The sequence below is a fragment of the Anguilla rostrata genome, chromosome 13, assembly GCF_018555375.3.
Source record: "Anguilla rostrata isolate EN2019 chromosome 13, ASM1855537v3, whole genome shotgun sequence".
In the NCBI taxonomy this organism is placed as follows: Eukaryota; Metazoa; Chordata; class Actinopteri; order Anguilliformes; family Anguillidae; genus Anguilla; species Anguilla rostrata.
Window position 1 is genome coordinate 25,566,734 of NC_057945.1, and position 18,784 is coordinate 25,585,517.

General features: G+C 40.8%; 1 protein-coding gene across 3 annotated transcripts in view; it reads right to left on the reverse strand.

Moving 5' to 3' along the window:
* Positions 1–1,349: 1,349 nt before the first annotated feature.
* LOC135237545 (E3 ubiquitin-protein ligase RAD18-like) overlaps positions 1,350–18,784 on the reverse strand; it is a 43,598-nt gene continuing 26,163 nt past the window's right edge. For 2 of the 3 annotated variants that reach the window (XM_064304760.1, XM_064304759.1), the window contains exons 10-13: positions 14,432–14,563; positions 13,522–13,663; positions 8,236–8,279; positions 1,591–3,822 (exon numbers count right to left, since the gene is read on the reverse strand). In XM_064304760.1, the coding sequence (XP_064160830.1) occupies positions 3,806–3,822; positions 8,236–8,279; positions 13,522–13,663; positions 14,432–14,563 (335 nt within the window). In that variant the 3' untranslated portion in view covers positions 1,591–3,805. Of the gene's footprint in view, positions 3,823–8,235; positions 8,280–13,521; positions 13,664–14,431; positions 14,564–18,784 lie in introns of all 3 variants that reach the window. The other variant, XM_064304761.1, reaches the window with a different exon arrangement.

The window sequence follows — 18,784 nt, forward strand, 5'->3', positions numbered from 1 at the left end:
TTTTTATAATAAAACCTGAAGGAAGGACTGCTGCTTGGACTGACAGCCGAGGAACAGCCTGAGCTTGGGCTTGCTGAGGAAGGTGCGCTCCCAACAGCATGTCATAACCAACCCACTGAGCCAAAGGTACATTTATTCACTCACTGCCCTGGGTGACTTTACTGATTACAGGCAGCCCCAACGGCCCGTCAGACTATCTACAACTACTGTCTATACGGCAGCTGAGGCTGTGCTGTTCTATGTCACCGAGCAGCAGTATATTTTGAAACCACTCACAGGTAGCTAGTTTTTTTAATATGAGTGTGTAAGCAGTGTTGATCATTTTAACTGTACACCACCATAATGGAAATACACATTCCATTAAGGGGTACTGCACTGAACCCTGTCAACATTTCAGCTCACCACTGATAGAGAGTTTCATTCAGACAGAAATGAAATCAAGACTTTTAAAAAAGAAAAAAAAGAAAAAAGTTTCACACTGAAAAAAAAAAATATATAACAGTAATAATCTGCTGTAAAATGGACATAAATAAAGGCACTCTAGAACAGCAGTTTGATCAGTGAGCTGGTGTACTTCAACCAGATTACATAAACCACTCCACCTTGGGTCTTGAAGGGGCCCACAGAACCTTTAGCCCCCCTCACACAAGCCTTTTCAAGTGAGAACCAGGAGGCTGTGTCAACTATATGCCACTGTGTTTACAAATAATGGTACACAAATAGTATAGATGAGCATACGCGAACACAAGCTCACATAGGCACACATACACACACACACACACACAAGGCCTAGTCTTACACTTTAATACACCTGTGACTTGCCAGCCAGCGGTCCACACACACTTGATCAAACTGAGCCTTCCCGAAAACCAGGAGCAGTTAAAGGGAAATCCTCAATCGCAGGGAGATCTAATGAAAAGTGCTACACAAATGCAATTAATTATTTTATATTTTTAAAGCAGCCGTAAACACTCCTGAGCCCCGGACTGTGCCCAACGCCATTGCCCCAGGCTTCCAGACCTCTATATCATATAGTTTTATAATTGAGTGCACATTGAGACCTGCACAACCCTTGCAGGGTCTTTATGTGCCAAGACTTTTCCATTTATTATATGTGCATACTTTTGCATTAGTGCAGCTGGATATACTATCTTCATTGAAGTGGAGATTTCCATGAACTGTTTTTTCAGATTTTTCCAGAAACGTACTAATTGTACACAGTACAACAGTTCACTACGCAGGACTATAGCTTGAATAAGCTGTGATTAATGACTGCTAGACAGGGGGATTTCTCAGATCAAAACTGTCACCTCCCCTCTGCCTATGCAGAGATAATTAATCCACAAAAATGAGAAAAATGTCCTAAAAGTTTAATAGGATTAATTAAGCGATACATGAACAAAGCAAATTTACAAAGGAGCGGATTCAGAAGAAGAGGTGAAAAAGACTGGACGTTTTTCCAGTTCCCCAGTATGAATTCTTACACAGTTCTCATGTTACAGCTCAGGCCCTTGCACTTTCCCACGGTAACAGCAGTGAAGGCTCTAGGTCCTGGGGACTGGGGACTGCGGATCTTTCCTTTGTCATCTCTCACGTTCGTCACGTTTCTGAAACAACACATTCGTAGAGTTAGTTTCAGTACAGAGGCCAAAACTGGATCAAATGCAGTTCTTTAATACATACAAATACAAAAGAATGAAAGAATAGTGGAAACTTGAAGTAAGTTTTACGCTTTGCCTTACACGGGCAGAGTTACACCTCTCACAGACCTGAGTGACTTCATTTCCAAATTCGACAAATACTTTGAACACCGTCGCAAACATGCTGAGAAATGAGCAGAAGCAATCTTCCCATCCACAGTTCACTTCCAAAGTTGTACTTCTACCCCACACCCAGAGGTTCTTACTAATCACAGTCCCCAGAATTCTCATAGAACTACTAGCACCACGAGAGGAAGTAGGACAGACACTATAAGCTTCTATCTAATGTGATCCCAGTGAAGGTCCTTCATAGCATTTGGAGATGCCATATAAGATACCACTGACAAACAAGCACTATTATTTCTATGGGAGAATGGCGTCTGATGTAACAGCTACATCCGGTGGGCTTAACATGTTGTTCTGATGTGTGAGAGAGAGAGAGAAAGAGTGAGTGCGTGTGAGAGAGAGTGAGAGAGTGTGTGTGTGAGAGAGAGTGAGAGAGAGAGAGAGAGAGTGAGAGAGTGTGTGAGACAGAGAAGAACAGAGTGAGAGAGGGAGAAGGGCAGCAAGTGAGAGAGAGCTGGAAGATTTCAAATTAATTAGAGGTGATTACCATTTCGGAAAACATTTTGGCAGTGTCACAGAGGAGATCCCTTTGATGTCTGGACCTATCCTTTCTCTGAAGTGCATCTCAGTATTCTTGCCTTTCTTTTGTAAAATTAACTGACACCAAAGGCAGCTGGTTCTTGGGTCTTTAATCTGACATGGGGTAACTCAATTTGATACAATGGATGGTTCTGTGATATGGGAGTAGCAGGGAGGAAGCTTTTGGGAGCAAAATTGTGTTTTGTGCAATTTCCACCCTGCCTGATACGTTGCAGGACCCCTGCACTGTCAGCTACATTTTTTTTATCATTAGCATGTGAATAATTTAACATATTCTACAGGATAAAAAAGAGAAAAGAGTACAACTAATCAACCAGAGTGGCACAACCGGCCCGACTGAAACCTCCCAGAAAAAGAAATGATCTTATTTCTTCCCGAAACAAAAACGGACAGTAATGCAATTCTTCTCAAGCCTTCTACCAGATATCAAGTTAAAAACACTGACCTTCATCTGAAACCCCTATATTTAATCTGCTCCTTTATTTTAATGGTCAAACATAAACAAGTTTAATAAAACAAAATATAGTTACATATTCTCTCCAAACCTAGTCAACCAGATTATTAAATGCAAAATTAATAATATGCACAGAAACAGCATTAAGATTTTATTTGAAACAATACCAATACAAATAAAAAATAAACGCAGTGCATGAAAACAAAGAAATTTGGAGGAAAAATACACTTAGCTGGTAAATAGTAAGTGCACTTAACCCTTTAATAAGAAAAGCATCATTATCACTCAGAACATCATACTGTATGGGGTGGTTATGTATAATCTTGAGCAATTGGGGGCACACACATACTCTCTCTCTCACACACACACTCCAAGGAGCAGCGCATTCTAATTCTCTGATCTTTTCTCCACCCAGTCCGCTTACTGTTGGTCCACAGCAAGTTAGACACTTTACGTGTAAACTCATCATGGAGAAGAATTTATTAGACTGACGGGTGAAATATTTAAATACACTTTCTTTCACACCACACAAATAGCAACCACACACAAACACATACAGACGCACAGATGCAAACATACACTGAGTGGGTTAGCAGTAGTATATATAATTACTGTAATAGTAAACTACTGCCACTATTGTACACAAATATCTCTGCTCAAAAATGCAAAATTGAATTATCCATTGTCTTTCAGAAATCTGTTGGTGTTTATTAGGCATTTACAGGTTGTCTGTATGATTTATCTACAAAAATATAAATATTAATATTAAATGCCCATGGATGTCTCATTATTTCTGTGATAATCTCATTTATACTTTCCCTTTTTCTTCTCTTCTGAAGCACTGATATTCTCTGAGAGTGCTTTCTGTAAACAAGCAGAACTGTAGGTGTCCAGTCTTTATGTTTGTTTATGAAAGCAGTCATGTCACAGGCCACTGTGATCTTTCAGCCCTGTACAGAGTAGTAGTCAAAATCTCCCTGCGACTTCAAAGATGAAAACAGGCTGGAGAAACAGAAGGGAGGATAGGAGGGAGGCTGTTAAAACCATTTCTCAGAAAGTGTCCACAGAACCAGACAGACACAGACAGACACAGAGAGACACAGAGAGACACACGCAGACACGCACAGCCCTCAGGCCGCGTGTGGACAGCCAGCACAGTGTGGATCACGCCTGCACGTGTCGGGGGCCACGGCTGGAGACGCTCAGGTGCGTGCAAACGCACACAGATCCAGGGGTTGCCAGGTGTCCTGTGATGGCGTGGGCCGAGCGCGGATCATTAGCTGTGGGACAGAGTGGGCAGCCCAGGTGTTTTCATTACATCCTGCTGAACCCTCCGTGTGTATTTGTCTACGGACTTTTTTGGCTGAGGAAGAATGTCTCTCAGTCTCTTTTCTGCACTAGAAAGCAGACGCATCCGCCTGTCTGTCAAACCTGGGAGCCACACACTGTGCCAGAACACACTAGAAACTTTATTAGCTTTTACATTTTAATTAAGGACTCCAATGGGGAGGATGAAGAGGAGCAGAGGGAGGAGGAGGGGGTGACTAGATCTCCGGACTGTCCCATCAACACAGACAATGAGGGAAGGGCCCTGGCTTACATTCCCACTTTTCATAAGCACAGTACTGTTTTCTAGCCCTGCTAAAAAGAAGAGCGCCACCCACTGGCCCACCAACACCACTACCAGCAGGAAAACTTTCTTAGTTAGCTTTAGCAAAACAGAACGAGCGCTTCATGTACGCCAAATTCTTCCATTGATAGATTCATTCATAACCATAGGCACATACATTATAGAAATTCTGTACAGGACTCTGCAAATAAAGGCTGCCATCACCCCCCAAGTCTGATGAAAAAATAAATATGTTGAATAACCTTTTTCTGTCAAAAACAGGAAGTGCAATCGAGAGTGAGTACATTGACTCTGACATCAGAAGAATTGTCATTTCACCAAGAGAAAATTCCTGCATCAGTGTGGGGCTTGGCTATGTGGTCCGGTTATTAAAACCATAACCAGACCACATCGGTCGGTCAGTACAGACAATGGGGGTTAGCCATTGATACTATAGTGTTGCATAGCTGTGTGAGATGGAGAGATGCCTGAGGAATGGGGGTAGGGGAAGGTGGGGGGGGGGGGTCTCATAATAAGAGGGGGGGGCTCAGCAAAGCTTCCCGTCAGTGGAAACACAATGATAACACAGCCTCTCAGCCACAGAACCCAGATACACATATGGAACATTTTACTCTCTGTGATATCGCACGAAAAAAAAGTCTTTGCACGCGTTTACGGTTCAAACTTGTTTTTCTGCTGCAGATGAATGAGACCTGAAGCCCTCTCATCTCATCCGAGCAGAAAACAGCTCTCGCACACAAATAACCACTGGATTCTCATACACACCATGGCCAACTTTGTTGCTCAATTTCTATTGTATCTCAAAAGAACAAATGATGATTGTGCGCCACATCTGTGGAAAATGTGAATAAATCAGAATTTTCTTTTAATTAAATCAACGCCCAGACGTACTGCTTCCAGAATTGAAACTGACAATGTGAGGCACTCTAGTCCCTCTTGCCTTTATTACAGCCAACAGCCGTGCACACTAACAAGATCATAAATAAACAGAGCAGAGGGGTAGCGCTGGGCCATGATATTTCATAAATATGAGTGCAAGATGTGCAAAAAAATGACTGAACCCCAAGTCAGATTGCATTAGCACGTTTCCATCTTCTACTGCTTTCCACACAGTGAAAGGTAATGAAATGGCTTTTCATCTATTACAAGAGGTGGGTAGGGGTGGGGGATGGGCATTTGATTTCTGCCCAGAAGTCACCTTGACCGGGGACTTTTGGTCAAGACAGGGGCTCAGGCAGCATGACATCTTTAATTAACTGCCTCCCGACCTCCACACCGAGCTAAAGGCCCAGAATACAAATGCACATGGGCAATTTCATACCACATGAATTATAGAACAGTATGTCCCGGTGAGTTACGTCAAAGGTAGGGTTCTGGGCCGGTAGGAAACAAACCTGCAAAGTTCAATGAGCCACCATCAAGTAATAGATGAGTATCAAACATTTGCACTTTCATGAGAAAAATAATGACTGGAAATGCAGCTGACCCAGGGGCCTATTGAAGGACACCAACTTCAACATGACTTGTTCTTGGCAATACATTTTGGCTGCAGCAGGCCTTCACTTCACTGATGAAAACCATCACTCTGGACATGACTGATCTTCTATGTCTCCCAGAGAGAACAAACAAGCTGTCAAAACATTTTGGGACCAATCAGAGCCTCCCTCTCATTGGACACCAGAGGAGCACGTAACTGATAACCAACCCCCAGTCAACACTCACTTATTTCCCAAAGAAAACCTTGCACCAAAAAAACTTACCATATGCACACTGTAGATGAAAACCATGTGCGAGAATAGCCAGTGCTTTGGTGCGATAAAGTGAACGCACTGGGGAGAGATGGCGGAATTTGACAATGGACAAAAAAAAAATCCGTTTAAAAAAAAATGTATAAACAGAACACAATGTTGCAGTTTGATCAGGTTTGACGAGGGGATTTTCTGAGCAAGTTTGAGAAACGTTGGTAATGGTCACTTGTGCAGACAGTGTCATCTTCATTAGAGAGTTTATACTGTATTACAGCATAACTGCTCAGCGAGGACACTCGCCATGTCAGAAGTGTGGATGCTGAACGCATCTCAGGAAGCTAGTTTTCACAGTTCTACATCTCTGTGGTCATGCGTATGGGTCCTGGCCACTGCAGACCTGTGAAATCACTCCAGACACATTCTGCTGCCAAGTGGCAAGTGTTTGCCCATAACCTCCAACAACACAAACTGGCAACCTATCTTATAACCTATAACTTAGATGTAGTTCGCCATCCACAAAAAAAATAATAAAATAAAAAATAAGAAACGCAAGAAATCCAGAGCTGAGCTTTAAAGATGTTTGCTCGGGATGCCATGGAAGTGTGTGAACTTGTTTGAGTGCGGGTAGGGGGGTTACCCCCCACCCAGAAGGACGATGGGTCTAGATGAGGCTACTACGGGCCAACCCATCCATCCCAGCTGTCCCGTCCTGAGCTGGAGGTGCCCCTGAAGATCAAAGTCAAGCAACCCGAGGGGTTCCATGGAGACGGTAAGAATGCTATACTGCATATTAAGTCCAGATGTTGTGGAAAGGCAATGAGGGGTGACCAGCACTGGGTTTGGGTCTGCGTCTCAGCACTATAGGCCTATGGGGACCCTCCAGCCCTGCTTGTACCTTAAAATAAGAGTTTACCACAGATACCAAACCAGAAGAGACACTGTTAAAAATAAAAACAGCTGGGCTAAGAAAGATAGTTTATTATTAATAAAATTATACTTTATTCAATGTTCAGATGTCATCTGCATAAAAAAAATCCAAATCCAACATGTGTTTTCACTTTAAGCCCAACTTGTAGGTTTTTTGCACACTGACAGTGCAGTAAAATTCCAGAAGTAAAGCAGGGTGAGAAATCTGTTTTTGCTCTCCAGCTGAACTGGATGTGCCAAGATCATATTTTCCACTTCAACACCTCCACGGCTCATTTTGGATTCCAAATAAGCAGAATAAGGCATCATTAGCAGATCAGGACAGGCTGGTCATCACCTTCCCTCTTACCCACGTTGCCATATTTTAAGACAATTATCTCTGATTTGTATACATGGATTGGTGTTTCAAAGAGGCTGTGAATCCTAAGCAATATACATGCACACTTTGTTTTGTTTTTTAAGGAACTGGGTTTATAACCAGTAAGTTTTTGGTAAGATTTTCAGCTGACCCATTGCTGTCATGCCCTGAAGCAAAATACTCCTTCAGCAAACATCATGCCGTACAAAAGCATATGTTAAAAAATGTAAATCATGTCAGTTTTCCCCCCCCTTATGCATCTCAAGAGTTTTAACAGGCAAAGATGAGTCAGAGCTGAGAACTGCTTTGAATTTTCTTGCAGGACCAGCCTCAGATGTACCTTATCAGTTCCACAATGGCGGTGTTTCACTATCTGTGGGCTGCTGAATCTACTCGATCTCCACGTTAACTGAGGATGGACGTCAGACTGATGAGATTCAGCTCTACGTGAGCCAGGTTTGGAAACAGAAACCCTAAAAACCCTCCTGCAGTGAACTTACTGATGCTTATGAGAGAAAAGGGTAAGACCACCCCACGTGTTGCATTAAAAAAAAAGCTGTAATCCAAGTCATCCAAACTGTTGTGAAAGTGCAGCAGGATATTTGAGTCAATTAAACTTGGCCTGTTTGCTGGTGATTTTTGGACTGAGGACTTGTATGGAATGTGCGTAAATGGATGCAGATGAATGAAAAGGAGTTCATGTAAAACGAGGCTAATTAGTGAGCATTAGTAAAAATGAAGAAATAACTTACCCATGCTTCTGTCAGCCTCAATACTGAACACGTCTGAAATGGAGCTGGAAAAAAATTGGGCAACAAAAGAGACAGTTAATAAGAATTTAATTCACTCATGCTTTTATTTCTTCTGTTTTACCACGTCTTAGCATCAAATTCAATATAACTATATCCCATTGACTTACACAGCACCCATTTCTGACCATGCAATACTTCAGACAATACTTCTCATTGCTCAAGCGTCGGGCAAGACCAGACCAATAGTAATACAATCAACGGAGAGAATGAATCCATGATATCCATCAGAGGCTGCATGCACCCACACGTGAGCATGTAAGCAGACACGCAACCGCACACATGCACACAAGCACACACACAAACAAAAGCACCCTGCGGCTACCAGGGTGGACATCATAGACACTGCCTCCCCGCAGATAATTACAAAACACCACCTTGAGGTGAACAGGCCATTTTGTCTTACAGTATGTTGCAATTTGTTTTTAACCAAGAGTGACAAAAAACAAATTAGTTAATAAGTAAAACAAGCCAGGTATAACACAGATCGACTGAACAGTCAATGACTGCTCTATAAATCTTTTCAATAGAACTGTGTGAAATTTTTTGTGTCTACTTTTCCCCCCAATAATTTACAAACATACACAACCAAACATTAATGCAAGTGTCATTATGAAACTATATATTTGAAACTCAAAATTATATTTCAGCAACAGTAGGGAAAATCAGAGAAATTAGATCAGCAAATCATCTGATGAAAGGAGGACACACAAATAGCAATAGCTATAGCTCTGAATGACCAGGCTCAAACTAACACTCAAAACTGAAAGAGCAGACCTAGTAAAAGAACCTGTTAAAGAAAGTATTGGGCCCTTTTCCCTCCCTGAATAAAGGCCCTGACAGCACAAAGAAATGGGTCAGTTCAGATAGCACCCCACCCACTGGTGGGAGGTGGAGGCACAGCTGAGGGCGGGAGCACAACGCCACACGTGGAAATCATTGCGCTCTCAGCGCTTGTCTGGAGATGGATTACAGGGGCTTGCGGTCCGTTCAGGGGTCAGGGGGGCCGCGGTGGTGGTGGACAGGGCCAGGCTGGTGAGAGGATTACGCAGCGGCGCTTCAGTAATGAAAAGCGCAGCAGGGTGATCCGAGGGGGGCTCCGACGTGCCCAAAGCAAGGAAATTGCAGGTCTCCGGCCGCATCCTACCCAGGCTCAGGGGCTCTCCGACAGGGCCGCGGGGAAGGCTGGGGAGGAGCGGGGAAACCGCGTGGGGAAACCAAATCTCTGATCCGCTTCAGGAACGTGAGCGCATGAAGGTCTTAGCGTTAACGCGTGCACCGCTTCACAGTCTAAAAAAAGGGACACTGAGACCTGCTGCCTTTCACCAGCGCTAATGGATGGGGAGACTCATCCCAAGTACACAACAATGCTGCCGCAATATTATGGACAGGTGAGAGTATAATTTGTAACACAAGAAGTGATAGGAGCAAAGAAAGGCTGCCCAAGAAGAGATGATCATGTAATCAATTAGGATTACTGTTGATAAGAACAGAGAAAGAGAGAGAGAGAGAGAAACTGACTGAAAACTGCCTGAATATCCATCATCTTTATCGCTGCATTATAGCATTTGCAGACTACCAGAAGTGGGAGAAAAATAAAATCTCACAAAATGTGGTAAATATTATGTGACTGTTCTTACAGAAATAATTTAATGTGGTAAATGGGCTGAATTCATAGCCAGGAGAGGGATGTTTATCATAAAACAGAAAGGCTAGGGAGCACTGGAGATAAAATGAACAAATATAGCCCTGGTCTAAAATATAATCCAAAAAAGGCATTTAAAGCTTCGTGTTTAGGCAATGAGGTGTGCAGTTTAATTTGAAAGATTCCTACTTGTTCTCTAAATTAAAACATTCAGTAGACATAAATGATACCTGAGGACTGATCACAGCAGAGTGTGGGGAAGCATTTTTCTCATTACACTTTCAAGAAAGATTGATGATCAGCACCAGTCAATGACAGCTAAAAGATTAGCCTGTGAGAGAAATTAAAGCCCATAATTATGAAGTGGAAAGACCTGAAGCCCTCATTTCCTGTCTGCATATAAAACTGCTCATTCACGGTAAATACGTTTCAAGAAGAGGCAATCGGTAATACTCTTATTATTTATCCAGACATTGTAAACATGGCTTCTGAACTGCCACACAAACACCACTTGAGAGACAAAAGGTACCCATCAGTGACATTTTTCTTCATGTGAGCAGAGAGTGCTCTCCGTCTCTAGCATAGACATTGGCTCGGGAGATGCAAAAAGTCTCTCGACAAGTCTTCAGATTCTAAGTAGGGGAAAAGGTCACGGCTTTGGCAGTCCACTGAACTCCCTCTCCTCAAGACAAACTGCAAATCCTTTAGTGCAAGCGTAATCAAAGGGAAATTAGATTTAGGGTCATTTCTCAACACTGGGACTTTAAAGTAGCTTTGTCAGGAATGAGAATCACTTCATTCAATGCAAGAACCAAATCAAACAACTAATCTGTCATGGTGGATTTGGCAAAGCGTAATATGAATCAATAATGTGGATGAAACCTTGGAAAGGTGAACCAAGGGTGAACCCAGCGCTCACTCCAACATTCCAGCGTCTGCTAGTTATCAGCTTAATTATTTCATTTTTAGTATTTGCTCGTTTTATATTGCCCGTAAGTTTTATTTACCATTTACCAAACATTCCCAAAAATGAATAAAACAGAATTCAAAACCACCTACAGAGTACTGCTGGAAGGCATGCTATTTATCGACATTACAAAGATAAATTTTCCATGACTTACTGTAATCACAGTTCTATGAAATTGGACTGATTCCCGATTTGCTAAGATTTCTGCTTAATACTGTATGCAGTCTTTGTTACATAAACAAATAAAAATAAGCACATTTATATAAACCATTTATATATTTTTAATGGAACAGAGATGAGCTTGCAAAGCACATACCACATGTAGTATTTATAAGTAATAATAATAAAATAAAAAAACACGATTAAAATCTCTGGAACTTTACTAAAGTTTGCAGATTGAAGTCTTGATGTGAACAGATGGACATTCTATGACTGAATTTTAATTTCAAGGGCTCCACTTCCTCAACCAACCAATATATATTTAAATATATCCTCGTTATCAAAGCCTTGATAGCTAGGATATATTTATATATATATATATATATATATCATTTTTCATGTTACAAAATATCAAACTGTTCTGTGTTTACCAAGTCTCCGACCCATCTGTAAAGAGATTAGGCACTTCACCAAAAAACTATCTGAAAAAGAATATGCTTGGCATGAGGCCATTATCCTTGGTAAACAAGGCTGTCTGAGTACTGAAGTGCGTTCTAAAGAGTCTCATTACCAGTTTATTTTAGGAAAACTAATATTGAAGTTTATTATTCTATGGATCCATTCAGAATAAACACGTGTTCATGTGCACACACAAACACACAAGCGCGCGCGCACACACACACACAAACACACACCATTTTTCCATTCCTTCTATATCTACTCAGCTGATTCACTTAAACAAGATATCCATCCCACAATGCAATGGACCAAGTGAAATAGTGTAAGAATGAAATCATGTCATACTTAATATAAATGGGAGAATCCAACATTATTTTTAATACCACCTTTACAGATAAACAAAAAAAAATTATATTCACAGGAAAAAAAAACAAATGTCCAGCTTAGTATCTCTTAGGGAACAGACCCCAGACCTACTCCATTTACTATCAACTGAGCAAATCTTTCCATGTGTTATCACAAGTGCTAACATGAACGGGAACCAGCACAAATTCTGCACTGTAGAGTGCTACCAATGACTACCTAACAGTAAAGCAATACCCTGAGTATCATACTGTACTGTCAAATGGCGCATTCATTAAAAAAAACTTTGTGAGGTCAAATAATGCCCTTGAACATATAAAACACTGAAATACATTTAACTGATTTTCCACCTTTGTGTGTAATATTTACCTCCTCATCTGTCCCTGAATGTGATAATCTAGTGAAGGAAAAGGGGGATAATCTAACACAGGAGGTAAGAAATAGCCACAAATTCAGCCCCCAGAACAAAATAATACTGGTTCATTTGGTAGCCAAAGTAATTAAACTTCATCCTTGTTTATTTATAAATCCAATGAGACGAGAGCTAAAAACTGTCCTGAGGGAATAAGGACAGGCCTCTTTGAAGCCTGTTTCAAAGTCACTGGAAAGGCATTCATTAGTAAACCACAGATTCACAGCCTTCTGCCATGATTTTCAATTGGTCAACTGAAAAACATTTTTCTGTCAAAGTAGGCGGGAAGAGGGGGGGGGGTCTGTTCAGAAAGGCTTTGCACCAAAAAAACTTAGCTTTCCGAATATAAAAAGTGTAGCATTTTAATTCATTGAGTAGGTTAAAATGATAATCAACAAATACAACCAGGGCTACATGTAAAATGATATTCTGCCCTATTAAAATGTATTATTATTTTTTGCTTTCTTTAATACACAACATGCCCTCCTCAATTTCAACATCACGCAATGAACCCATTTTAAACCAGGTTCATCACAGTTTAGCATACTTTAATGGAAGAGTGCTGTGTGTATCAGTAATATGACAGACTCTGTAAGACTGCATTCAGTAATTCAAACAAAGAGAGGCAATGACCAAGGAATAACCCAAGAGCTCTTCATCCAACAGCATCACTGAAAAATATGCACCATGCATTTTGTACTTTACATGCATGTCACACAAATCTATGTAACTGTCCAAAAACAGTTTTCTTCTTTCATATCATCATTCCTGTATGTATTGATGGGCTTACGATCAATAAAACAAATCTGTACTTCAGATAAGACAGGTGCATTGTAATTGCATTGCTGCTACACAGTGTCAATCCGTATTCACTTAGGAATAGTTGCTTATTCTGCTCTTTGGGATAAATTATTAAGCACAATATTTTGAATGATCTTCTTTTACAATTTTTATTCTTTCTCTACTCAATCTATGTTCAATGTAAATATGCCACTGTAAATATTACATGAACTACCTGTGTTACGGTAGTTCATGTAATATTATGCTACACTAGCCTAGCAAATTACACTGGACATTTATCCTGTCAAACAAACACATGATGATGATGTTGATGATGGTGAAGCTGATGATGAACGATAACTGAAGATTGATGGTGATGAGGACGATGGCGATGCCAAAGAATGATAAATGAGGAAGACTGACGGTGCAGACAGTGTTGAGTACCTGCTGACTGAGATGTCACTGAGGGCGGGGCTGGGGGATCGCTCTGTGGCCGCAGCGTTCAGGAGCCACTCCTCCGCTGGGTCTTCAGAGGAAACCCTCAACACACACGCTGCGCTGTCGCTACGCTCATCTGCCTGTACAGCTTATTTTCAAAAACGAAAAACAAAAAAATACAACAAACTCTTCAGACACAGTTTTGAACAGAAGCACCAAACAAACTGGATCTGCACAAAATATTTTTTTTTTTAAAAACAACCAATTGGCTTTTTATAGTACTATGCAAAGAAAGAAATAAGTAGTAGGTTACAATGATGTAGAGTATACAAACCTACCATTTTCCAGTGTACAACTGTACAGCTGCATCCTCCTACTGTAAAATGGCTGAAATAATTTTACTCTAATTTTGCCCTTATGAATGTTTTACAAACCATTCACACCAAGTGGCAATCTCACCAATTACATTTTGTAAGTGCAAAACTGCACAATTTATGTGCATGTGCAGCATATACAACAATATGATAATACCCCATGTATACAACTTGTTAAGAGGCATATTATAAATGGCAAATTGGTTAAATGGAATAGTAAAAAAAAAAATTAAAAAAAAAAAACATTCTGAAAGCAAGAAAGATTCTAGGACACATGATTGAAAAAATGATTAAGAATGCCATTTGGAATCCCAGTTTACTGATTCCCTGGAGTGTTCTGATAAACTTTCTGCAATATACAAAACTATATACTGATAATACAAAACTTTCTTAACCTATAAAATCAACTGATTCTGAGCTTGGATGAGTTGGCTGACAAGACCCAGAATTTCTTGCTAAATGGGAGAGTAGCAACATCTCACGCGGGATCTAAAGCTCTGACCCCACTGCCCCGTTCTGCAGGTTGAAGCGCTCTGCTGTACCTGAGGGACGCCCGCTCTTCGCTTCACCTCCTCCTTCCGGCACCTCCTCTTTGACGCAAGCCTTCTTGGTTGCCTCCCAGTGACCTTTGACCTGGTCAATGAGGCGAGAAAACTCAACACTGTGCTGCTTCCCTGCAAGACAAAAAATGGGCACAGAATCTTACTCACAACACACAAGAAGAAACACCAGTACATGTGAAGTAAACCTTGTTAAGTCTATTGAAATTTCAGAACCGTAAGGGTTAAAAGGCATGTCTGAAATGTCTGAAACTGCGGGACATTAAAGATTCATCTATCTGAACACAGTACGTGGGCCTTTGCCAGAGGAAGTGTGAGTGTTTGAAATTAGATGCATTGGTGCATTGAGCAGACACAATGTCAGATTTACAAAAACAAGCCAAACTCCTGCTCAGTTTTGTTATCATTCTGCTGGCGTCTGGCATGAGCAATTTAAAGACGAGAGCCTAAAGAGCAGAGTGAGGACACATTCTTCGGAACTTCTCTTAAATAAATAAAAAATCTTAAACTGGCAAAAACCAGTAAAAACAGGTAGAACCGGGACATCTGCAGCACAAATAAGCGCTGTTCAGTTTGTACCTTGTTCTGTCCAGTTGACACCAGAATTCAGTCGGCCATAAGACAAAGCTCTACGTCGGTTTTGCTGCTGCCCAGCCAGAGTCAGCTCTGTGTACACCTATAGTCTGACGCAACTCATTGTAAACCACGATTTAAAAAAAAATATTTCAAAAACGATAAAGATTTAATGGCTGTGTGCTTGTTTCATCTGAAGCCCTGAAGGCAGATACACAAGCACACGCATTTTTATTTTTAGCTTGCCTCTAAATTCATTCATTGAAATTCCACCAGAGTCACTGAGAGACAGAAAAGTAGCTGATGCTCACAGACAGAGTGTGACACACACCTCCTACAAACCAAGGCCTCATCTCCTGGGCAACTCAACTATGTGCCCCGAAACCAACATTCCTGGGACTGACTGGAAAATTCTATTTTACCATGCTTCTCTAAAGGGCTTACTAACATAGGGCTTACTAACAAAACATCAACCAGGACACAGGCTATACATGTGGTTACAGGTAACAGTGCAAGTAAAGCGTTCTCTGCTGTGTGGCACATGTTTGGGGTGGGTCCAAGTGCCAAAACAAAGCATCCAATTGCTTAAAACTGATTACTTTTTCAAAAGCATTTGAGGAAAGCATTTATACTGTGTCAGGCTATACAGTAGTGCAACAGAAAGGTGTACTTTATTGAATCTCAGAACTGTCAGCAAAATGCAAAATGAAAACACTATAATTAAACATGAATGTGGTCATTTAACCCCTTTGGTAGTGTCCCCTTTGGCAGCAGCAGGTCGGGAAGATAAATGCATTAGATATTTTGTTTACTAATCCATTGACTGAAGTTTTCACCAAATACCCCAGCCCCAACATGTCAAATCTCTCAATTTCACACACCACATTCATTATTCAAAATCAAGCCTACTCCTTACTTATAAGCAAATACTGAGTAATAATAATGTATAGAATGTATATAGATGCACACCAATAAAATTGGATCAAGCTGTTTTCACTGTCCTCCTCAGAAATATTCACTCAAATGAACGATTTCTTCCAAGGCCTCCAAATGCCAAATCTTCTGTTTAGACTCAGGCATTGCAAAATAAATTGTAGTTGTAAAACAACAACCTTTTTACTTATAGTCTCAAGAAGTTTTTGCCCACACCTAACGTTCTCAGCATGCATACTGAAAAAGATATCAATTGTTTACGCAGGAGAAACATTTCATGAAAGCCTAACAAACAGTACAACATTAGAAACAGAATTTCATTGGCTAAAATGCTTGTAAGTAGTCACTACAATAGCTTGTCACTGGTTGGCTGAGTACTGGGGAGAACTGACCATGTCCATGTGCAGCTGTTGCTTGTGCAGGGCGGGTGCCCCTGGCTATACTGAGGAACAGCTTGGCCAGTACTGGTCAGAGAACCTTGTATGTGGGCTTATCTTGTTCCAGAGAGTCTGAATAAACCAAGCCGGATAGTAGCATTTACTATCCCCACCACACTATCAGCGTGTATGCAATGGTGAAACAAACAACAATCATTATTCCAATAATAATTAAAAGGATAATATTAAGGATTAATCTTAAAAATTAGGCTAATATCAGCAGTGGGCTACTTATTGCCATGAGAAAAAAACTTTTACTTCAATCAGCATTCAGCCGCAACAAAACGTGTGGTTAGGACGAACAGTAATTTGACCTGACAGCTCTATTTGATTTCTAAAGTGATTTGATTAGCTTGAGCAGACCTCAGTGATTAAAGGGGCAGTTCACCCAAAAATGAAATTAAGGTAAATTTCCTCTTACCCAGAGCACTATCTATCCATCCAGACAGTTTCACTGAGATTTGACAAGTTTTCTTGACAACCGCTGCAGTTCACTCTGATACAACGGACCTCAAATGGAACCATATTTTTATGGTGCTCAATGAGCAGAACATTTTAAAACTCAACAGCAACATCTTTCCAAGCATAATGCCATAGGTACTCACAAACATCCACAGAGATTAATTTGTTCACAGTTTCATCAAAGACGACATCAACTGAAGGCATATCCCCACCCAGAGATTCCTTGGAATGAACGACATCTCAGGGTGCATGTCATGGAGTTACTTTTTTCTTTCTTTCTTTAAACAAAATAATTAAATCAGAGCTTCTTGAGGCCCTTTTAAAAAGCAAATACAGCACACTATTAGCAGAACCCACATGTGTTCTGAGGAGCCAGGAGAAGTCATATTAAACTATATTAGCCTTCACAAGAAAAAATGACAAATAAAACAAAGGCCTTTCAAAGAGCTTTTCAGCTCAATATTTGGAAATTGTAGATCAGGTCACACAGAAAAACAGTCTGCATGAAGGAACAGATGCTACATCTAAAAGGAATTATGATGCCAACAGGCAGAACAAAAGGCTTGCACTACAGAAGATCCAGACAAAGCTATTAGATTAGGTTTGTAAAAGACGAAAAAACCAAGCAAGTATACCCAAAGCAGATGGACGTTGTTTGGCGGAAATACGTGACATAAAATCTATGTGATCAGTACAACATGGTTTTCTTTAAAATGCAATAACCATGACTCTGCACAGACTCAAAAGAATTGTCATATATTGGAAAATAACTTATACCCCACAAGAAAAAGGTGTGCAATTATGATCACATGGTCATAAAAATCATTCAATCATTATCATTCCAGTGAAAGGAATGAAAAATCACATTCGCATAATTTAATTTCTCAGCGTAGTTTGCAGGAAAGTGAATGAACCAAAACTCAATCACTGCATGGATTCCACATCCATTGCTTGCATCAACACTCCTTGTGAATGTCATTTACATACATTTCATATATGAGAAGCAGCCCTATACAGATCTATACTTACTAAATCACTTTGCAATGACTCATGAGAAGTCACTGCAATGTGATATCATCATATGAACCCCACCCCTGTTCCCAACAGCTCCGCACATTCATTTTTACAGCACGAGTACGTGTTCCTGCCAAGTACCGATCTGAAACCTGACTTTCAGACAATTACTGCAGGAGGTGTTTAAATGTCAGGTGGTGTTTAAATGTACAACAGCTTGCACATGCAGGGTAAGTGGCTTAATGATACAGCAATCAGTCATGATCTCAGTCATAATTATTCTGCACTTACAGAGCTGAGGTATGGGCCCCCTCCCCCCTCTCATAATGATGTACACACAGCTCATACGGTGTCACAGTGTCAGGCGTAGCCTACAGGCTTAACATTTTAAAATCCGCATCTTAACCACCTTGCCAAACGCTGGGAGAAACAAAGTGTGACAATGTCGATTCTTGAATGTGCTGGGATCAAGATTCCAGTCCTCGTCAGATGTAACAAAATGTCTGACTGTCCCAGAGATGTTGCTGAGCTCTCCTTCCCCCATCACAGTAATGTTGCCAGTGACTGCAGGTGCTTCATCAAAGACTCAAACCTCACAATGAATAAAATGTTGTACCAAAACAAATTTTAAACAAATAAAAATGGACACATGGAAGGCTAATCCTACAATATTTGGCCATTCATGCCAATAGCACTACAGCCACTGGTAGAATCCATGAAGGGGCAAATACTGACAGAAAGAGCACTGCACACCTCCTATAAACAAAAGCAGCATCTAGAGGGCGATTGAACAGCTCGGGAACCAGAATTCCTGAGAAATCTAATTTTATGGTGCTTCTGCAAGGGGGATAATCGGGCATAACGTAACACACAATGCATTTTTCTGAAATAAAAGCCAGGACTCAATATGCTGCAT